A 24381-nucleotide genomic window follows, 5' to 3' on the forward strand; every position below is an offset into this window, starting at 1 on the left:
GCTCCGCAGCACGTGGGATCTTCCCGGACCGGGGCACGAACCCGTGTCCCCTGCATCGGCAGGCAGGCTCTCAACCACTGCGCCACCAGGGAGCCCCATCAATTCTTTTTTTAATGTACTTTATTCAAGTATAGCTGATTTACAGTGTTGTGTTAATTTCTGCTGTACAGCAAAATGATTCCGTTATACATATACATATATTCTTTCTCATATTCTTTTCCATTATGGTTTATCATAGGATACTGAATATAGTTCCCTGTGCTCTACAGTAATTTCATCAATTCTGAGTATTCATAGTCCAGCCCAATGATATCTTCATTGCTCAGTTTTTTAAAACACTGTCCCACTTAGAGTTGAAACCTCTTCTCGGATGCTTCCCTCACCCTCTCCCTAGGGATTGCTTCACGTTGCATCACATTGTTTGTCACATTGTGAACATTGTTGATTAAGAGGTTGCTCTCTGCTCTTGGCCTTGTCATTTCATTCCTATCTTGGCCTTTGTTTGCAAACTTATCCCCTCCCCCCACTGTTTCTCTGTGCATTCTCCATACAGTGCTCCCCCGACAATGACTAATTACTTCAAGTTCAGCTTCCTAATATTTGTGATCATCCTTCCAATGTGCTCAGCTGGGGTGGCTCGTGCCATTTCTTCTGCCATGGGGTACCCACATCTTCTGCCATGGGGTACCCGCTACTTTGGAATGTAGTAGCAGCCTGCCAGAAATCTCTCTGAACTAACTTCTGTATCATTGTTGCAGGGGCCCATGGGAACTTTAAGATCTTTCCATCAAACACATTGGAGTTGAAGGAAACTAGGGAGGGGGAAGTTTCTAGGCTTTCTAGGCTTAGACACGCCCTGTTGCCACTCTACTTCCTTATTCCCAGAGCCTTTTGCAAGAGATGAATCTGTGAAGCAACAGCCTCCCAAATATCCCAGCTAGAAAATGAGCTATGATACCTTGATATATAGTCAGATTCTTCAAATTTTAAAGGGAAATCCTATTATGATCTTCTGTGACCAAGACTTCTCTCCTGCTACTAATTATTCTATATTTCTTTCTTATGTTCGTACTTCCTTTGTTCTATTCCTGGGTCTGGGTTTTTTTCCCTTTTCTTTTGGTGGTCAGGTGGTGGTGGTGTTGGAACTGAAGGGAGGAACTGGGTCTGTGGGCTTGCATTTCCTTTCAGGCTTTTCTCCTAACTCCATCCCAGACTCAAACTCTGAAGCCAACAATGTGATGTCTTTGTCTTTTGGTCCCATTTCTTTCTTTTTTTTTTAATTTCTTTTTTTATTTTTGTCTGTGCTGGGTCTTCGTTTCTGTGCGAGGGCTTTCTCCAGTTGCGGCGAGCGGGGGCCACTCTTCATGGCGGTGCGCGGACCTCTCACTGTCGCGGCCTCTCCCGTTGCGGAGCACAGGCTCCAGACGCGCAGGCTCAGTAGTTTTGGGTCCCATTTCTGACAACCACCTCATGAGTCAAATGGCCACCCTATGTCTTCAGTGTTCGCACTGGGGAGGTCTGTGGCGGGCAGGGAGGAGTGGTTATATTAAAGATACATAGCAAAAAAACACATCAGTTAATAAAGCATGTCCATTACACGATTGGAGTAGTCTTCATCTGAAGTATAACAAACTACTGTGTAATCATTTGCTGTGTCTTGGGAAAAGCTTTTCAAATGTATAGTTTAAAAAAACACAACAGGAGAGCTATTTTGTTAACACTGGTATCAGTTCTGTTAAATCAGGGTGTTTCTAAACAGTACAAAAAGGAATAAAGCAGAAACTGACACACCATTGTAAAGCAATTATATTCCAATAAAGGTGTGAAAAAAAGTGTATTGACTTTTCTTCGAATTAATTTAATGAAAGGATTTTGACTCAGGGAGTTGCAGGAGTATAGGCTAGTGTCACAGCCTACAGACAATATAGTCCGCATAGGGGGAACCATATACATTGTGGTTAAGACCATTGACTTCGCTATCAGACCACCTATTTTCAGTCCTGGCTCTACCACTTAATAGTTAACATAACCTCTCTTACTCTCAGTTTTCTCATTTGTAAAATGGATATATATATATATATATGTTTAGCATGGTTGGAAGCATTAAATGAGATATTTCACATAAAGCAGCACAATGTCTGGCATGTTCAGCCCTAAGAAAGTGTTTGCTAACATTATTGTTATGATGTTTATTTTCCTTTCACGGAAAATCTCACAGACGAAACAATAAAACTAAAACTGAGTTACTAACCTCAAGAGAAAAACATGGGTGATTTCAGCTCGCCAGTGGGCAGATTTCAGAGTGTGTTATAAACTAATTTCATATAGGTTTGAGTTGAGGAATTGAGAAGGCAAAAAAAGCCTGAATAGGAACAAAACAATAGCAGAACTGGTTTTGTGTTCTGGTAAGAAAATTTGGGGAAACCCCAAGTAACTGTTGATCATGTAAGGATCATGGATTAAAGATATATATAGACCACATAAGGATCATGGGTTAATGACTTTGTCCCCTTTCACCCTTACTTGGAAAACTAAGTGTACTGGCTGATTCTTAAATATTCTGATCTTCCTTCAACAAGTGTTTAACAAGAAAGATCATAGTCCTGCTTTCCTGTTACAACTTACTAGTAGTAGGGTCTTTTGCCTGTGGTTGTTCATTTTCTTGTGCTTTACTTATACCTAGTTTGAAACTTACAGGTATAGATACCTAGTAATCAAAGTAAAAATTTTATTTATGTCCCATCACTAAGAAGAAGCTAAGCCAAAAGGACAACATTAGCTGTTTAATATGTTTCAGGGCGTAGATGAATTGATTTTTTTAAGGTTTGCTTTGGAGTAATGCAAAGTTTTAGAAACAAAACAACTGAAGAGACGAAGTTATAATGAAAGTTATTCCAACCAGTTATTCTGGTTAAAATATTTAGGGCTCTGTTAAGTAATGTAATCCTTGTCCACAGAAAAAGGCTAACATGCTTTGGACGGAGTCATCTGTCTTTGCAAGGCAAACTAAGCATTGCTTTTATTTAAGAAGAAAAAAAGACTCTCAAACCACTTGATAATTCCAACACTATTCATGACTTGCAGTGCTGACATTCTATAGATTGATGTAGTCTTCAAGTGCGGAAAATACTGAGTCATACAGAAGATGAGACGTTTTAATAATGAAAAAAATATTTATGCAGTCAGCAGATTGTCAGTTAAGGTGGTTTAGATTATAAAAGTCACCCAATGGAGACTTTGTCAGGTTGCAAATTATTCTGACCACAAAATTATTTGAAAATGAATAAAGCAAACTTAGAGGGAATTGGTACATCCCAGATCCTTCTATTTCTTCTTCCTGCTTCTCTTTATCTTTCTCTTCTTCCTTTGAAATGGGAAAGGAAAACTATTGACTGTGTATCTAAACATAATGCTAGTATACATGAGACAAAACTTAAGATGGAGCTAATCTTTTGGCATTCTAGAAGTGCTGCTTTGAAAAACCCAGGATACAAATGCTATAAACCAGAGATTGTGCCTTGTGGTTCTATGAGTTGCTTCTCTGACTCCTTTTATTTGTTCTTCCTCCCTTTATGTAATCTGTTTTGTAGATTGTCTTAATGTCTCCTATCAATGACTGACTAATTGTATCTGTTTTATAATGACACACATTGTTTTATAAAATTCTTTAACAAGTTGAAGGACAAGCAATGAAATCACTACAGCTGTTTTAATGACAATTACATTGAAAACCATACTGGCTCATTTAACCATTCATTTTCTGACATCCAGCCCAGACTTATAACAGGTTTAGATTAAAAATCAAGAAGACAGCCTGGGATCCTAGCACCCACATAACAGCAGTCACACTGCATTTCTACTCAATTAGTAGCCTTCTCTTCATGATTTGGTATTTGGTTTTAAACAACTTAAGAACAACCATTATTTGGAGTCTTCACTCTTCCAAACAGTTATGCCTCAGGACAAAAATAAAGTGATTCAAGTGAGTGTTAGCTGAAGTTGCTGTGCTAATTGCCCACCTCAGAAATTAGTCAATTGACTACATTAGAACCAAATCAGAGTCATATTTTCTGTTTCCTCTTTTATATACTTCGTCCTAATCGTTCTAGCTTTGAGTTGGAATTCATACATGTTCACGTATTTTCCTTTTGTGCTACTATTTTTAAACTTATCTGTAAATTTCATTTTCTGGCTTTGAGATATGGATTTTTATAAGCCATCTTCAATAGTTTCTGAAAGAAAAGGGAATAAAAATAAGTAAGTTTAGTCACTACCTTAGTCCAAAAGTGTCATTTGATGGTTGCTGAAAAGTATGAACTGAAGCACTGCCTAAATGCCCAAAGACCAGTTATATCATTTTCCCCCATATCAGTTCCTTTTGGGATTAGAAGTAAGAAATCTTCATTTATATTATTTTATTTATTATTCACACCTACTCTAGTAAGATAAAACCATAGTAAAGAATGTGTACCATGCAAATAGCACTGCTGTAGTCTAGAGTTTGTTTGTCACCTACTGTGTCGGTTGGCTTTTTGAAAATTGTGAGCTCAATTGTCTTTTTGGTTTCTCTATGTAGTGCATTGTAGATTTTGCCCATTTTTGAGTGCTACATATATTGATTCTTTTCTATTTCTCATTGTCACCTTTTCTAGGTCTACAGCATCAAGACAAGAGTAAGGACTCACCATGGTACTGAAACACACAGTATTAGCAAGTTAGATTGAAGCGTGAATCCATGGGCCCACTGGGAAAAGATGCTGCCAGGGTTTGTCATTCTGCAGTGGGACACAGTAGACATGGAAGGAAAAGAGGAAGTGTTATCCAGCTGACTTTGGTTTGGAGCCTTTTCTTGAGAAAGCAGAGTGGGTCATAGACATTGAAGAAAAGCATTTTTGTTTATTTCTTCCCTCATCTGAGCCTTTGCCAACTGTGCAATTCTCTTTTATTTTTTGTCTTGCTTTTAACAATACATGGTTTAATTTTTGTTTCAGTTCGACACTTTTTTTGAGTTTTTTTTTTTTTTCTTTTTGAAGCAACCACCTTGTCAGGAAAAGATGAACCACAAAGAAAATGATCATTCTTTCAGGAATACAATTTTGTAGCTCCATGTGCATCTATTTTTGTAAAAATACAGAAAGTTTGATTTAGCATTGATGGGCTATTTTTGAGGGATGTGGTTTTTTTTAATATTGTAACAATTGTTAAGTTCTGTTTAAAGAACTTGCTCTCAGAGAAGCACTGGCAAAAATGTTTAAAATGCTTGGCTTTAAGATGTCTGTGATACGCTCTGTGCTTTCTAGCTTACCTCAAATGTTTGATAGTTTCTCCTTTTTACAAAAGTAGCACCATAGCCAAGCCAATATGGTATTGTTTTACATTAAATCTCAGTGAAGATTTAATTCCATGCTAGCTCACTTAGCTCTGAGTTATATGTGAAGCTTGAAAAGGAAGTTTTTTAATGATCACACTAAAGAAAGGCTATTTCATTACTTTGATTTCTCCCAAAGACTGCTTGGAGGTTGACTAAGAAGAAAGTTGGCATAAACTTTCAATCAGATGGAGAGTTTGCCTAGAGTATATAATTATCTTTCTAGTCCATCTGACTTTGAAAAATGGAACCAGAATTTATATCCAACTACTGGAAAAAAAAAACACATTTAATCATGCTACCTTTGAGTGCCAGTGACTTATTTTTCTTGTTTATAATTATTCATTCATGGCAAGTTTTTGCCATGTTTTAAGTGAATTTTTTTTTTCCTGAAGATAGTTTGAAGGGATAATATTTGGGAAGGTACTAGACACATCACAAAGCCTTTAATTCAATGGCTGTTTCTGAGAGTGTTACCCATCATTTTAAATTGAAAAATAATGTACTGCATATGTAATATTTTAAATCAGTTTTTGCATCTTTTTTGTCTGTTTAACTCTGGTTTTAGTTGATTTAGTTCTTTTTAAGAAAAAAATGGGGGCAAGATACATTTAAATTGGTATTTATACTACAATTACTGAAATTAGGTTAATAAATTGACAACTTATTGTTTGAAATTTATTACTGAGGACTCAGTATTCAACTTGACGTGGCCTTCAGGCTCTAAATAAGAAAAAGTTGGGATTATCATTAAAATGCTATTAGGAAAAGATTAGGTTTATAAAAGTAGCTGTTATTTGTATTTTAAGGACTTTCAATGTAAAGTCCATTCTTTCTTTCATTTGCTTCCAGAGATGGCTCATATTAAAAAGGTAGTATTATATAGAAGTTTTAGTTTGTTAAAAATGTTTCTCAAATTTTTCCCATCCCTGTCCTCACCCATGTGAAATTAAATGTTTAGTGAAATACATTTTCCATCTTAAATAGTGTATCTCATATGTGTGAACATTTTAGATATAAGAACAACAGAGACTCTGCTTAGCTAGGCAGAGTTCTCACAGATAATTTTCAAATATTTCCCTTAACTCTATTTTTATGCCATAGTCTTCTTTCCTGGTGCATCTTATGAGTTATAAATCTATACACTCTCTTGTATTTTCATCACTATATTGCTTCTTAACCAGACTCCTCTTAACACAGTATACACATTTAACCTAATGTGAGGTCCAAATGTAAGGAATCTTCCACTTACTAATGATATGAACTTAGATTTCTAGGGAGTGGCTTGGTTAAATTATCTACATTTTGATCTACAATTTGATTTGATACACTTATTTGTAATTTACCTAAATCTGTGTAGCACAAGGTTGAATGAATCTATAAAATTTGTTTTACTTTGTGTCCACCTGAATTCTCAAAGACCAGTCTTCAGTAGCTCCCATGGGATGACTCACTGGGGATATTTATTTTCCTCCTCTTCCCTTGGAACCTATTAACTTCCTCTGCAGTTTCTCTTAGAACAGTGTTGTAATCCAACTCATTCAGATCATTCAATTGGATTTTCCCAATTATGAGAAGAAACGTATTGACTTTCTGCCCGTTTCCTTACTCTCCACTGAATTGAATTGAAGGTGAGAGAGCTGACAATTAGATAGCTTCACCCTGAATTTAGGGGGACACTCTGCCCTGTGTCACTCCTGGTAACTATCTGATAAAACAGTCCTTGGCTCTGAGGACCCAAGAAATGTTGGGGATCTGAATTCTGCTGTACACAGGAGAGATTTGTGAGTGAGATACCCCATTGAGAACAGGCCCAGGTGTTGCTGGCACATCACAGAGACTGGATCCTTGCATATACAAGGAGTGGATCAAAATGTGAGTCAAAAAGATGAGTGCCTGTCTCTGTAACTGTCTCACATCCCATTGCTACAATCATATTACTATTACCACCAAAGTCATAAAAGAGGATGAGTTGTAATTTAGTATGATTCTGAGTTTAAGTTTAAAATGCTGTCACTCTCTGGGTTGGTTTTCTCACACCAAAATGATACTGTTAATTTTGGAGGCTTCCAGACTGCTTTACTGAGGGCTACCATCTCCCTCCCCAATTTCATTTGGAACCACTCCACCTTTGGTTATTTTATAAAGTAGGCTTTATTCAAGCTTTCTAAAGATCTGTGAGCTAGACCCTAGAAAATCATCTCATTGATTTGCCATCTAATCTATGCTTCAACCACTAAACTATCATGAAATAAGAAACAACAAAATAGTGATTAGGTAGATCTTTATAGGTTATTTGGTTCCTCACTGTTTATTTGAAAAGCACCTCTGAACATAAAAATCAATGCTTCATCTTAAGAAGGTTAACCATCCCCTCCTAACTTTCCCCTTTAGCTTTTTTCCTCTCTCTTTCCTCTTAGAGTTATTTACGTTACTATTTTAAGCAAAAATGGCCGGGATTGCTCTACATTTTGCAAATGATAACAAGTGGTTTGCAAATAATTGAGAAATTAATTTCTTCAATGTTGTAAAAACCTTTTTTTTAAAAAAAATTCTAGGCACTGGCATAAACTGTGCCCTTGAGGAGCTCATTATTCATTATACAAATGGCAATCAGAAACTATATTTTTAGAAACTGCATTCTATCCCTCACTGAGTGCCCCTTGGTTATGTAATGTTTGCCAAATTAAGCCAATGGGGCAATGGTACTAAGAGGTAGAAAAGGCTAGTATTTATGTTACAGTTTGACTAGAGGATAAATAGAGAAGTAGAATGAATTAATGAAAAAAAAAAACCCAACAACATTGGCTTGGACATTAGGTCATTTTCTGAATTCTGGTTTAGCCATAATTAGATGTGTGTTTTGGTACTTCATTTATTTATCTCATGAGTAGAGTGGGATAATAATACCTAACTGGCAGGCTGGAAATCATATATATACACTCAATCATCTGGCTCATAGTAGACATTCAATAAATGACAGATACCACAAATACCTATCAGCTGAGTAAGTAAATCATAAAATTGAGCTCCCAAACATCACTTCTGTTTACTTTCCACACCCATTTCTGTAGCAATCAAATAGATGTGACTGTGCTTTTCTGTAAGAAATTGTTGCAAGAGAATCTTTGCCTTCTACTAGACTTTGAAGATAAAACGTAAATTTCTAAATTATCTCTATTTTAGTGTGCTGTTTATGAAGGAAAATAAATTAACCTTTTAGTGGTATGTAGACCCAACTCTGAGTTTTCTTACGTGTTCCAAACTTTTATTCATCCAGGACCCCGTGTATTATTGTCCCCAAAATTAAAGTGACAGTTGCATGAAATCACCAAAGTTTTAATTTTTTCATTATATTTTGGGCTTCCTTAGCACCTAGAATAAAAACATCTCTTTTGAAGTTATCCCATTTTTTTTACTTGACTTGGAGAAAAAATTGCAAACTATGGTGGAAAAAATGTTCTGCATGAAAAGAGGAGGAAAAAAAAACCCCAACCCTTTATGATCTCAGTCAGCAGATTTATTCTACTTGAGAAAAAAAGAAACAACTTCATTGGAAGCAGATGTTGACACTGTGTCAGTTATTGAAGATGGAAAGGGTTCACTTGAGCCATTGTGGTTACAAAGGGGTACTGATGGCTGTTAAAATTCCTGTGATTGAGCACCTTCACAGCAGACAGGACAGCAGAAAATCTGAAACTGTGAGACCAGGACTGAAATCAGCCTGCCAATTTTAATGGACAGGACCCTAAGGACTCAGTTGGTTTTCTTCCTCCTTCAGGATAAAAGACATATCTTTCAAAAAATGTTAGGTGGTTTGAGAGAGAAATTAAAATGTATTCTCTAAAAACATGGCCCTAGAATCCTTTAAATCTATTATTAAACCTTAAAACTATTATTTAAGTCATTTTAGAAAAATCAGGGTAAAAATTTAGTTTAATAATATATGTTGAAGAAACAGACTCACAGACATAGAGAACCGAGTTGTGGTTGCCAAGGGAGAGGTGGGGTGGGAGGAGGAAGGACTGGGAGTTTGGGATTAGCAGATGCAAACTAGTATATATAGAGTGGATAAACAACAAGGTCCTACTGTATAGCACAGGGAACTATATTCAACATCCTGTGATAAACCATAGTGGAAAAGAACATGAAAAGGAATATATATATGTATAACTGAGTCACTTTGCTGTACCACTGTACCATAGAAATTAACACAACATTGTAAATCAACTATACTTCAATAAAATTTAAAAAAAAATAATGTATGTTGAAGAAGGATATGTAAACTACACACAAATGGAGAGTTGGGAACGGGTGAGGCCTGCAAGGGAGCCTCCGTTCTAATAGCTTCAAAATGTTAATTAATTGGTAACTTGGTCGTGGAGATTGGGCACAGAACAGACTTTCAGAATTTTCAGTAGGTTTTTTTCTTTCAGTGCTCGCTGGGAATTTCCCTCTATACACTTTCCAAAGTATAGAAATAGTCATTATAATTAAAATATAATTTTCTTATTCCTTTTATTGTCCATTGTGCTTTTTTGTCTGTTGGAAAAATATTTTATAGTTTCAGATAATTGATCAAACTAATGTTCTCTTGAAAATGCCAATTAATTTGATCCAATACAATTATCTAAATCTTCTTTTAAAGATTCAAGAAATGATAATTGAGTTAAGTGTAATTTACCAATTCTTTTGTGTAAATAAACAGTGATACCTAGAAAATGCCACGTCATCATCGATTAGATTCCTTGTTAACAATTTCTGGACTACTAAATTTTGCCCTAAGAATAGCTCTTTTAGAATACAATATTCTTTAACTAGTTTTTTTGGTATATGCATAAGATGTGAAGTTTTCTAATGTCTCTTACTGATAGGAGATACTGATAGAGGTGTACATTTTTTTCTATGCTGTGGCTAGGGGAAAAATTAATGATTATTTACACACTTGATTTAATTTCTTAGACTATTTACAATCTTGGATATTGTATCTGATTTAAAATTACTATTCCATACATTTTTCTGGATATGCGATATGGGGAAGGGTCTTCATGTGAATTCTTTGTATTTTAAAGTGCATATATTGAAAGGGAAAACATAGATTCAATTTGCTTTCATCACATAAATCTAGATAAGGTGAAAGCTTTTATTAAAAAAACTACATAGTATGATGAGCTTTATATTTGTCACTTGATTAAGTGAACTGAAAACTTGTAATATAAATGGTATCTTACAACCCTGAAATACAAAAAAATTCCAGATTTATTAGTTTTGTGGGCAATTTTATGCTATCTTCATTTTACATGTCCAGAAAGAGAAATTAACTAATCTTAGCTCTGTTGTCATTCTTAATTTACAAAATATATGTAATTCATAAAACTTTTCGCTTCACAAGCTAATTATAAAATCATATTTTTTGTTGTTGTTTATCATGGGGTTGGAGGAAGAGACATTTTTGTATTTCTATTCACTCTTCAGATGCAGGTCTCATAACTATATGTTGATGATATGAGATGATGGGGGACTTTGTAATAAAAACAAATGTCATCTTCAATTTTTTCAATAAATAACTTAATGTGAACTTAATGTTTATATTTTAATGTAGCAATTTGGTTTTGTCTGCATTTCTTGACAATTAACTAAAGCTCTCTCTTTTCTTCTTATTCAATTAAGCAAATTACAAATATCTTTAGAAATTAAACCACCTTAGTTTTTTTAAATGAGGTTAATTTCTACAGCCAAGGGATTTATATGTTATAGTGAGGATTGTATGGTTACAAAACAAGTGTTTATAATAGAAGAGCAAGTGAAATGGGCTATATCAATTACATAATAGCAGGAGGCTTGTGAATTTTTTAACACAATGCTTCTGAAGTTATCAATTAACTCTTTGGGAGAGGTGTACTTTGTTGTTTTGCTTTTACATTTGTTGGTATGGAGCTTCCCTAAGTAGTGTGGAAGAACAAACAAAACTTTCCTGACAATTCATTGACATTGAAGAAGTGCACCTGGAAAGGAGAAGTCCAAGACTTTATTTTTAAAGGAAGCTGGAATTTCTCTACAGGGGCCCTCTATTTTCTTATTAAATGAATTTGTAATGTGAAAATGCAAAGTCTGTAAATCAGCATTTCAATTAGTAGACCTTCATCATCACAGGTGAAATAATGTGGCACAGCCTTCTCAACTGTCTGCCATATTTAGACTAGACAAGTGTAATCAGTTTTCTATGTTGCTGTAAAAAGTTACCACAATCTTAATGGCTAAAAAACAACACAAATTTACGATCTTATGGCTCTATAAATAAAATATCCAGCACCAGTCTCGGTGGGCTATAATCAAACTGTCAGCTGCATTCTTTCTGGATATAAGGGAGAATCCGTTCCTTTGGTGTTTCCAGCTTCTAGAGTCCTTGGCTAATGGCCTCCTTCCTCCATCTTCAAAGCCAGCAACGGCTGGTCAAGTCCTTCTCACATGGGATCACTCTGACCCTCTCTTTCGCCTCTCTTTTACAAGTTTTAAGGACCTTTGTAATTGCATTGGATAATCTCTCCATCTCAAGGTTCTTAATTTTTTAAAAGTCATTAAATGTAAGGTAACGTATTCACAGGTTCTGGGGGTTAGGAAGTGAACATTTTGAATGGGCATTATTTAACCTACCACAATTACTATTAGATTTCGTTAATTTTTATCAGCCTTTTAATCTAAGAGGGTTTAATATATCACTGGAACTAGCAAGGCATGTTCCATGTTTGCAATGGTCATCTGTATAGGATTCATCTACATTCACTTAAATAATTGCATATAAAGGAAATTCTTGTTGCTATTTCAAACATTTATGTGGTTATTATAGTGTCTTCGAATCCAAAGGGTTATGTTGTCTTTATGTCAGACAGGCACTCAGGGGGGTGGTGAGCAGGACATCTGGTACAGATTCTTCCTAGCTGAAGTGTGTTTTCTCTGGGGACAATCAACTACCATTTAATTGTTTTGCTTCCTTTTTTGGGAATATATGCCCATCGTGTGATGTCCTAAGTCTCCAAGCATCTCATCTGACCTGCTTATACACATTTGACTAAATATCCATATATGACTACATTGGTAAAGCTTTTACACTTCTGTCCAGATTGAATCCTTACATCTGTTATCAGTTAAGCAGGGGAAAAACTATCATGGAAAGCAAACATGTTTTGATACATTTAATGTGTAAAGTAGGTACCTAGACTCGAGAATGCTGTTGATCAATAAATGAACTAGAATCTCTTAGAAACAACACATAAGCCCAACTGTTTTACTTTCCATACCAAGTTTGGCTGTGGCTGAATGAAGAACACCAGCACTGATCTTTGCTTTGCGCTTGTACAAAAGACTATTTGCAGGAAGCCAAATATAGCAACAGAGGATTTAATATCTTGCCAAAAGACACAAAATCTGTTCCCCTTTAAGCACAACACTCTATCCTTTTCTTGTGGATCTTGCTAAAAGGAAAATATAGCTTGAAACTACCCCATTCCTTCAGCTGGAAGTTCCCTAATCTTTTTCAAATGGGCTATGTGTGGTTTTGTGGAGCTTTATGTTTCCAAAAGAAAATGGCTGTATGAGAAATCCATCCAGTGTTAGCATTTTTTCATAAAAAAAAAAAAATCAACTCCTAAATCAAAGAGGAGAGTCAGCAGTAACTAAGAAAATCACACTTTGGTGGGTTCAGGACTAACCAAGGATCACTGGGTGATGTTTTGTCTTTCGTTTTGTATTGAACCAAAAGTTATAATAAAAAATTGGCTTCAACCAACCAGGCGTTTTCTTTTGCCTTAGAATGTGGGTGTTTCACTCTGAATGTTGTCTGATGGGTATATGGACCAGTCCAGATTTCTCTCTAACGTGGTTAATGACAGTGACTCTTCTGTCTCTTATGTTGTCTATACAGAATTTTGAAAGCAGTTTTGCAAACATCACCAAGAAAATAACCCTTTCACAGTGACAGCTTTACCAGACATCTCTGTGTGGGATTTTAAAACAAACACAAATCTGTTTGGAAATACTTGGTATATGTAAATATGCAAAATATGCTGACCAGTGCTAACAGCTGTAAGGTGTACTCCCTCATTCCTTGAGCAGAATATTTTGGTGGCAGTAGTGGTTATTTTTTCCATCTTTACTTGTCATTTCCCCCTTTTGTCTCCACCCACTCACCCATCCACTCTCTCCTCTGAAAACACCTACTTAACACCCTTCCCCCATTCCTCCACACTGCTTCCAAGAGAATCATTTCAGTAGATTCCCACTGGAAAAGGTGGGCGGTGCCTTGAAGGAATGTTTGAGTTGTATTATGTTGTAAAGGCTGAGCTTCGGGGAACTAGCTTGCACTTGCTCTGACACCAGCCCTGCACACAGCCCAGACACTCCTCAGGCCAGATTCCATTAAGGCTTGTCATTGCGAGGGGAGGGAAAGTCCTCTTGAGAGTGGTCATCCTGCCGTGAAGATTCCAAAGATCAGAGTAATCACTTTAAGTGTGTATTATCAGGTTCTTATCAAGGCACTCATCCATTTATGAAAATAAGCATATGCCTTTCTACCCAAAGCCTAAAAAGGAAGAGAGGACTCAAGAGAAGTTAAAAATAAGTCACTTCTTACAGGATTTTGACAGGTTTCGAGAGGAGAAAAGATGGTAAATGTAAAAGGAGAAACCCTGGGTCCTAAGACCAGGTCCACGGAAATTTGTTGATATCATTTGGTCCCAAATTTCCAAAGTTTCTCTATTGGTCAGATGAAGATCAAGTGAAATAAAAAGATGAAAACTGCTTTGAGAAAACAAAAAGTAGATACAAAGAGACAGGAAGGGATATGTACTAAAAGTCCTCTATATACCATGAACAGTACATGAATGTATCTCAAGGAGTTTTCACAAATAACATGTGGATAGCATTATTTGGGAGGCTGTTAGCAATATTTTAAAAATCGGGATTTGAGTTTTACTGATGCTACTTAGAAGTTGTATGTCCTTGGACAATTTCCTTAACCTTTTTAAATTTCATTGTGTTCATCCATAAGATGAAGATATTTAAAATAACTATTTCATAGAGTTAGGAAGACAAGTAAAATATGTAAATAGTTTAACACTAGGTAAATACTACGATTTTTTAATTAATCTTATTTTTCAGTAATTTGGGTAATTGAGTAAATGATCAGGGAAGCTCTTGCCCAAGGGCACTTGGCCACAAGTAAAAGCCAGGATTCAAGCCCCCAAATAGAATCTTAGAACACCGCACTGTTCCCAAAGTTTTTGCCATTGTCACTTCTGAAGGTATTTGCCCTGAACATATTTTAATAATCTCTTAGCCAACTAGAATAAAAGAGACAGTAGGAGGAACTAAAACTAGCCAGAAAGGGGAAGATTCTTTAGAACAAGCTAGAGTAAGGTGGCTTTCGCAAGCCAAATAGAGTTCAGACAGATTTTGCAACTGTAGAGCATTATTTGTAACTTGGGGATACAGAATCAATTCATTCAACATATTCTTCTGGTCTGAAGGATCCTGGTTATTTTTCTACTCAGGTCAGTCTCAAATCTCATTAAAATAGTGAATAATGGGTTGGAAGAATTATAGCTTCTTTCTGTTGACATCTTACCATAGTTTTCATCTGAAAATGTCAACTCACTAGCTCTTTAGGGATGAGCTCTCGTTTTCTCTGCTGAAAGAATCAGTGTTACATTTTAAACCTGATTATTTTATAATTAGGTTAATGTTTATGAAGTATTCTCATTTCTCACACCGAGTGTGTGTTGGGGCAGGACTAATGGTAATGGAATAAATCATTTAAAAACCCACAATATCTTAACTTGCAGGTTCTCTGTCAGAAAGCTAAGAAATTGCAAGATTTGGTTTTGATCTTTTTACTCTCTAATTGTCAGTTGTTTGATGTGGGAAAAAGTATTCTTCCTCATCAGTAAAAAAAGATATGGTAATCCCTGCATTGTAAAGTAGATATGTGGATTAAACGAGATAATGTATATATGCCTGTTAAACACTAGACTTCCTGGGAAGAGTATGATTTCCTGTATCAATTACTAATGGTCCCAGTTTACTAGGCACTTGTAAGAAGGACACAACAGTCACTCCATTGAATCCTCACGCAACTTTCCAAGGTGGGTTTTTTAATTCCCACATTACAGATGAGAAAGCTGAGCTGTAGAGAGATCACTTGTCCAAAGCAGAATTAGGATTGAATGTTCAGTCCGTGTAACTTCAAAGCTCACTTCTTTTCCACTGCACCAGCTGGCTTCTCAATCTACTAAAAAATTAATACTGAGTGCCTACGGTTTGCTCACATTCACATATAAAATATAAGTAAGAAAGAGTATAAACGCCCTACTCTGGGTGATGGGATGCCTGGCTTCTAAAATGCTTACACCGCAGACTAGCTGTGGTCCCTGAACTAAATTACTGGGCAGCTAATTTCATGACTGATACAGCATGATGAGTAATCAAAAAGTCTAGTTGAATTTCTGCATCAGAAATCAGATTAACATAAACTTGTGCAAGAGGGAAATAATTCCCATTTTCTTCTCCCTCCAAATCCCATAAAAACACAGTAGGAAGTGTATATATGTCAATGCTACTGTCACTTCGCCACAGCTTCCTCCTCCCCCACACCGTGTCCTCGAGTTCATTCTCGATGTCTACGTCTTTATTCCCGCCCTGCCACTAGGTTCATCAGTACCATTTTTTTTTTTTTTTTTTAAGATCCCAGAAGCACAGCACAGGGAGATCAGCTTGGTGCTTTGCGCATCAGTACCATTTTTTTTTTTTTTTTTTTAGATCCCAGAAGCACAGCACAGGGAGATCAGCTTGGTGCTTTGCGACAACCTAGAGCAATGGGATAGGAGGGTAGGAGGGAGGTTCAAGAGGGAGGTGATATGGAGATATATGTATGCATATGGCTGATTCACTTTGTTGTACAACAGAAACTAACACAGTATTGTGAAGCAATTATGCTCCAATAAAGATCTATTAAAAACAAAAACAAAAAACAGAGCAGGAGAAATCTCCCTCTCCCAGAACCCTAGAATTTGGGTGTTTGTGTGTACAACATAACATCTTTTCTTCTTCTCCATTTATGCTAAAAGTAGGGTCAACCATAATGCTAAAATACTAATACAACGAAAACAAAATGGTGATTTCAATGCATAGGGGCTGTGGTCTTGAAGTCATGTGTGTGTTAAATCTTTTTCCCTTGACAATTGTCGGTGGACATGGTGTCTGTACTATTTGAAATAGGCCAAACCACCCTCCTATTAGGCGGTGCACATTCATGAAAACAAGTCTTAGGAGTGCCAGGTTTTTCATGGAAATGTTCTTTGATGCAACCACTGCTCCTTGCTCTCTGTGGTACATCTGGGCCTGTGAAACTTCTGAACTCGTCTATTTCCTGGCCCCATGATGAGCCCCTTAGACTTGTCAACAGAATTCAACCCTTTCTGATGTTGATCTTTTTACTGCACTTCTCAAAGAGGTTTTGACTTGTTTGGTTGTTCATAATAGGTCTTTCCTACCCCTGCCTGGCTCAGTTCTGGCTCCTGGAATGAGCCAGGATCAGGCTGTCCTGAAGCCGAAAAGGATTCTCTCTGGAAAGTTATTCACCCAAGGGCTGATCTATGATTTGTGGGACCTGAGACATAAAAGTTTGGGGGATAGGGGACTTTTAAAGAAAAACAAACAAAAATGCTAAATTATGTATGAAAGTGAATATTTATTTAGAATTAGAAATCACAACTAAGATTTTGAGAGACTGATGAATACTATAAACACAAAACTTAGAAAAATCATTTAAATTTGTATTAACTACCTGCTTAAGACACAAGTATGGTATAACATAGTACTCTTCAAACAGCTTGCTTTTATTATCACATTTCAAACATGTTCCTTTTCCAGTACCTTCTTCTTATACTTGGTAGTGGAACCCTCATAGGACCTGTTCATAAATTAACATGCTCTCAGCCCCTTTTGAAACAGCACAGTGAGGGGCTGAAGTATTCCTAGAAGCCATTACACTAGGATATGATTACTTACCTACCCCTGGAAGTGTTTGAGAATGCTATAAATATATCCCACTCAATCCAAATCCAAACTGTGTATATCTACCAACTAAACTTTCCCTTAGCTTAATCCCCACTACCCCATGCAGGGAAAGTGTAATAAGGACCATCTGAGTAAAAAAGAGAGTGCTCTGAAATGATTGTGGTTAAAATAGCTTATTTTTGAAATATTTGCAAAAACATATGTCAACATGAATGCTGGGATGCATCCCAGGGCTTGGGAAGGGGCCTTGAAGCTTTAGCCTGGTTCGCTTCAGGGCAAATCTGTCTGTGTATATGCCACTTCAACGTGTCTCCGTGGTAAAGAGAAGTCCTACTTACAGGATATTGGTGTGTGGCTTTGCATATTTTTCCAGTTATAATCTCCTTTGTTACTTAGCATGTATCATAGCTTCCTTTGTGCATCATTAAATGTGCATTCATGGCATCATTTGGAAGTGTTTCTCTCCATTCCAAACATAAAATGCTAATCTATCCTCTATTGCTGTCTTTGGTTTATTTTCAGGCAAAGCTGTGATGTAAACACTTTCATGCCTCAGGTCTCCTGGGGATGGAGGCTCTGCTCACCTGTGGACAGGTGCTCACACCATGGATTGCCCCGTGAATCAAATGGGCCCTGAGGAGACAGGGGGCTAAAGGACTCGAGGACAAAGGGTAGCGTTGGGTAGACTTCTGAGGGGAACCTTTTACACAACCCTGAAGCACCATGTGATGCTCTCCATGGCCGCCGCATGTGCTCTAGGCGACAACTCAGCCATGCCAATTCGAGGATGAGCTCAGACACTAGGAATTGGCCCATGGGAGCCCGAAGTTCTGGATGTTCCCTTCCCAAAGCTTCACAGCATTCAGAGGACTCAGGTGTGCTGTGTGACACCTCAAACTCAGTGCTGCTAAAAATGAATCTGCTGGAGCAACATCAGCCACAAAATACTTGTTAAAGATGTCATTTCATGGGCCCCAGTGCAAACTTGCAGGATCATAACTTCTTAGATTGGGGCCCCTTATCCTTAAGGGATTTTGCACTCAATTTAAAGCTTTAAAAGGAATGCTTAGCTAAGTGGTTCCCATCCATTAGGATCACGTGAGGAGTATTGAGAACTAACATCACCTGTGCCTCCCTCTCAGAGTTGGCCTATTGATCTGGGTGGAAACAACAATGCTATTTTAATTAAGTGCTCCAGGTGATTCTAAGCTAAGGCCAGGATTAAGCAGGAGGGCTACTGGATATATCTGTGAGAGCTGCAGTCCAGCCATTGGTCCAAGGACGGGTAACAGAACCTGCTCTGCATGTGTTTGGAAGGGGCAGGTCAGTGCAACCAACAGACTTCATGCTGTAGCAGAATTTTTGGGTGTCTGGGTAAGGGGAGAGCACATGCAGCCAGGAAAGAAAACAAATTACAATTTGGTCTTCATATAGGAGCTCATTGTTCCTGAATCTCTCCTGAGACAAAAGACTGGAGAGGTTGGCATTTTCAGCATTTCAAGGTCCTTCTTTCTCTGGATGCAGTGGGAGCAGGTGAAGGAGTTGTGCTGATGCCTTTGAAGGTATGATCTCAGGATGGAGGAAGAGGAGGAAACGGCAGGCTCTCAGGTAAAGGCCTTCTCCCGAGTCAGAGGCTGTGTCTGTTTTTGCTCCTGAAATGCCACGGATTGAGAACCTGCAAACATTTAATTCTCTACTTCTCATGTTCCTGCGTAGCAGGGTAGTTTTCAACTGCTTATTTTTTTAAATTGAAGTATAGTTGGTGTACAGTATTATATGTTTCAGGTGTAGAATATAATGATTCACAATTTTTAAAGGTTATACTCCATCTATAGTTATTATAAAATATTGGCTATATTGCCCCTGTTGTACAATATATTCTTGCAGCTTACTTTATACATGATCATTTGTATCTCTTAATCCCCTACTCCTGTGTGGCCAACCCCCCTTCCTTCTCCCCACTGGTAACCACTAGTTTGTTCTCTATATCTGTGAGTCCATTTCTATTTTGTTATAGTCACTATTTGTTGTATTTTTTAGATTCCACGTATAAGTGATATCATACAGTATTTTTCGTTCTATGTCTCACTAATTTCACTTAGCATAATAACCTCCAAGTCCATCCTTGTTGTTGCACACAGCAAAATTTCATTCTTTTTTATGGCTGAGTAGTATTCTGTTGTGTGTATTTACCACATCTTCTTTAACCATTCATCTGCTAATGGACACTTAGGTCGCTTCCATATCTTGACAATTGTAAATAATGCTGCTATGAACATTAGGGTGCATGTATCTTTTCTTTTTCAAAAAAAATTTTTACAAGTTTTTTTTTTAATATAAATTTATTGATTTGGGGCTGTGTTTGGTCTTTGTTGCTGTGTGCAGGCTTTCTCTAAGTTGTGGCGACCAGGGGCTACTCTTCGTTGTGGTATGCGGGCTTCTCATTGCAGTAGCTTCTCTTGTTGCGGAGCATGGGCTCTAGGCACACGGGCTTCAGTAGTTGTGGCTCGTGGGCTTCAGTAGTTGTGGCTCGCCGGCTTAGCTGCTCCATGGCATGTGGGATCTTCCCGGACCAGGGTTCGAACCCATGTCCCCTGCATTGGCAGGTGGATTCTTAACCCCTGTGCCACCAGGGAAGACCCCATGTATCTTTTCAAATTAGTGTTTTTGTTTTTTTCAGATATATACCCAGAAGTGGAATTTCTGGGTTATATTTTAGTCCTATTTTTAGTTTTTTTTAGAATCCTCCATACTGTTTTCATAGTGGCTGTACCAATTTACATACCCACCAACAGTGTACAAGGGTTCCCTTTTCTCCACATCCTTACCAAAAATTTTTGTTTGATATTTGGTGACAGCCATTCTGACAGATGTGAGGTGATATCTTATTGTGGTTTTTGTTGTGTTTCCCTGATGATTAGTGATATTGAGCCATTTAATGTGCCTGTTGTTCATCTGCATTTCCTCTTTGGAAAAATGTCTATTCAGGTCTTCTGCCTTTTTTTTTAACTGGATGGTTTTTTTTTTTGATGTTGAATTGTATGGGTTGTTTATGTATTTTGGATATAAACCCCTTATTAGTCATGTCATTTGCAAATATGTTCTCCTATTCAGTAGGAGAAAACTGATGGTTAATTTTGTTGATGGTTTCCTTTGCTGTGCAAAAGCTTTTATGTTTAATTAGGTCCCATTTGTTTATTTTTGCTTTTAGTTCCCTCGCTTTAGGAGACAGATCCAAAAAAATATTGCTACGATTTCTGTCAAAGAGTGTTCTGCCTATGTTTTCCTCTAGGAGTTTTAGGGTTTCCGGTCTTACATTTAGGTCTTTAATCCGTTTTGAGTTTATTTTTGTGTATGGTGTCAGAGAATGTTCTAATTTTACTCTTTTACATGTAGCTGTCCAGTTTTCCCAGCACCACTTATTGGAGAGACTGTCTTTTCTCCATCGTATATTCATTCATGCCTCCTTTGTCATAGATTAATTGACTATAAGTATGTGCATTTATTTCTGGGCTGTCTTGGCTTTGTATTTTTAACTTCCAGTTCTTGTCTGTTGTAGTACATTAAACTATAAATTCAAAGATGATAAGAGAGTTCCATCTTGAATAGCCGAGATTAAAAAAGGCTTCAGATTGAGAGAGGAAGGCAGAAGCAAAAGCTGAAAATTTTGGAAGGAATTCAACATAGACAAACAAGAGAAAAACTGTTTGTAAGATGACTCTGAACTGAAGAATTTATGTGCAAATAACCTGAAGCTGAGAATAGTGAGGAACGAGTTACCCCCTGGATAAGCCAGTCTTACTTTTCTTCAAGAATAAAAAAGTCTATGCGTTGTTTTCAACTATTCATGATCACAAAGAAGAACCACATCACATGCTCCCCCCCCATAATGAAGTCTTACTGTGCAATGAAATATTACCAAAAGAATGCTTTCTTAGATTATGTGAAAAGAGCATATTCCTGACCTGACTGTAACTAACAGCCTATATGCTTCTGGAAAAATTACTAAATATCCTTGTTGTGTTTCCTCATCTATGAAATAGGGTAAACAAAACTAGAATACCTCTAAGACTTCTTCTAGCTCTAAAAGTTCTCGGATTCTACATGTATTTTTAAAAAATATACTGCTATAACCTATTTAGACATCAGCATTAATATTTTCCTGGGGCAAGAACATTTTGGAAAGAATAATCTAATTGGAAAAGTTTATTTGACCACTTCTTCAGATGTCAGTGGAAAACTAGACTATAAAAATTCAGTAATGACAAAGTTGTACACAGTGGAACAAAGGAAAATTCCAAATCTCTTTGCAACAAAGGCCATCGGTGTTTATGTAATGTTAACAGGAAAAAAGCAGGAGGGACACAATTCCCTTAGGAATTTGACATCCTGGAATTTATATTTTTATCATAGCTTGTCCTTCAAGGAGCCAATGTTCAAACCTGTGTATAATTTAGAATTTTTGTTCATCCCATGCGTTCAGTGCGCAGGATTGAATTACTCAATGGTTGAAAAATAGAAATGTTGAATTTAAAAAAAAATGTACAGCATTCCTATAAATAATTATATCCAACACAGAAGATAATGTTGCAGACATACAACACTAAAGACATAACAGGTTATCCAGCCTTGCCCCTACTTATTTAGTTCTATTTAGTTTTTAAAAAGAAATATTTTATGTGGTGTCCAACTAAATTTTAACAATCCATGTTGACTTCTATGAGTTCCACTGGAAAATTAATAATCAAATAAATTTCAATAAACACTTTTAAAAATTATTTTATACTAGAGCATAGTTGATTTACAATGTTGTGTTAGTTTCAGGTGTATAGCAAAATGATTCAGTTATAAATATACATGTATCCATTCTTTTTCAGATTCTTTTCCCATATAGGTTATTACATATATGAGTAGAGTTCTCTGTGCTATACAGTAGGTCCTTGTTGGTTATCTATTTTATATATAGTAGTGTGTATATGTTAATCCCAGACTCCTCATTTATCCCTCCGCATCCTTCCCCTTTGGTAACCGTAAGTTTGTTTCCGACGTCTTTGGGTCTATTTCTGTTTTGTAAATATGTTCATTTTTACCTTTTTTTTCAGATTCCACATATAAGGGATATCATACAATATTTGTCTTTCTCTGTCTGACTTACTTCACTTAGTATGACAATCTCCAAGTCCATCCATGTTGCTGAAAATGGCATTATTTCATTCTTTTTAATGGCTGAGTAATATTCCTTTGTATATATTTTCTTCATCTTCTTTATCCATTCATCTGTCAATAGATATTTAGGTTGCTTCCATGTATTGGCTATTGTAAACAGTGCTGCAGTGAACACTGGGGTGCATGTATCCTTTCAAACCATGTTTTTCTCCAGATATATGCCCAGGAGTGGGATTGCTGAATCATATGGTAGCTCTATTTTTAGTTTTCTAAGGAACCTCTATACTGTTCTCCACAGTGGTTGTACCAATTTACATTCCCATCAACAGTGTAGGAGGGTTCCCTTTTCTCCACACCCTCTCCATCATTTATTGTTTGTAGACTTTTTGATGATGGCCATTCTGACTGGTGTGAAGTGATTATCTCATTGTAGTTTTGATTTACATTTCACTAATAATTAGTGATGTTGAGTATATTTTTATGTGCTTCTTGGCCATCTGTATGTCTTCTTTGTAGAAATGTCTATTTAGGTCTTCTCATTTTTTCATAGGGTTGTTGGTTTTTTTAATATTGAGCTGCATGAGCTATTTGTAAATTTTGGAGAGTAATCCCTTGTTGGTCACATCATTTGCAAATATTTTCCCCCATTCTGTGGGTTATCTTTTCGTCTTGTTTATGGATTCCTTTGCTGTGCAAAAGCTTTTGAGTTTAATTAGGTCCCATTTGTATATTTTTGTTTTTATTTTCATTACTCTAGGAGGTGGATTGAAAAATATATTGCTGCAATTTATGTCAAAGAGTGTTTGCCTATATTTCCTCTAAGGGTTTTATAGTATCTGGTCTTTCATTTAGGTCTTTAATACATTTTAAGTTTATTTTTGTATATGGTTTTACAGAATGTTTTAATTTCATTCTATTACATATAGCTGTCCAGTTTTCCCAGCACCACTTATTGAAGAGACTGTCTTCTTTTCATTGTATATTCTTGCTTTCTTTGTCATAGATTTATGGACCATACGTGTGTGGGTTTATTTCTGGGCTTTCTATTCTGTTTTACTGATCTATAAGTCTCACTTTGTACCTGTACCATACTGCTTTCATTACTGTAGCTTTATAGTATAGTATATGAGGTCAGGGAGCCTGATCCCTCCATCTGTGTTTTTCTTTCTCAAGATTGCTTTGGGTATATGGAATCTTTTGTGTTTCCATACAAATTTTAAGATTTTTTTGTTCTAGATATGCAAAATATGCCATTGGTAATTTGATAGGGATTGCAATGTATCTGTATATTACCTTGGATAGTATAGTCATTTTGACAATATTAATTCTTCCAATCCAAGAACATGGTGTATCTTTCCATCTGTTTGTGTCATTTTCAAATTCTTTCAGCAGTGTCTTATGGTTTTCAGAGTATGGACCTTTTGTCTCCTTAGGTGGGTTTATTCCTAGGAATTTTGTTCTTTTTGATGTGATCGTAAATGGGATTGTTTCCTTAATTTCTCTTTCTGATCTTTTGTTGTTAGTGTATAGAAATGTAACAGATTTTTGTGTGTTAATTTTGTATCCTGAAAATTTATGAAATTCATTGCTGAGCTCTAGTAGTTTTCTGGTAGCATCTTTAGGGTTTTCTACATATAGTATCATGTCATCTGCGGACAGTGACAGTTATACTTCTTCTTTTTCAATTTGGATTCCTGTTATTTCTTTTTCTTCTCTGATTGCTGTGGCTAGGATTTCCAAAACTCTGTTGAATAATAGTGGTGAGAGTGGACATT

At 36.5% G+C, this 24381-nt stretch overlaps 1 protein-coding gene and 1 pseudogene across 2 annotated transcripts in view; both read left to right on the plus strand.

The window, feature by feature from the left end:
- Positions 1–7248, plus strand: part of VGLL3 (vestigial like family member 3) — a 44363-nt gene extending 37115 nt beyond the window's left edge. For both annotated transcript variants that reach the window (XM_007114555.4, XM_007114556.4), the window contains exon 4: positions 4653–7248. In XM_007114555.4, coding sequence (XP_007114617.1) covers positions 4653–4696 — 44 coding nt within the window. In that variant the 3' untranslated portion in view covers positions 4697–7248. The remainder of the gene's footprint in view (positions 1–4652) is intronic.
- Positions 7249–11964: 4716 nt separating this feature from the next.
- On the plus strand, positions 11965–12995 carry LOC102989847 (uncharacterized; annotated as a pseudogene).
- The last annotated feature ends 11386 nt before the right edge of the window (positions 12996–24381 follow it).

The sequence above is a fragment of the Physeter macrocephalus genome, chromosome 1 (genome assembly GCF_002837175.3).
Source record: "Physeter macrocephalus isolate SW-GA chromosome 1, ASM283717v5, whole genome shotgun sequence".
Lineage (NCBI taxonomy): Eukaryota > Metazoa > Chordata > Mammalia > Artiodactyla > Physeteridae > Physeter > Physeter macrocephalus.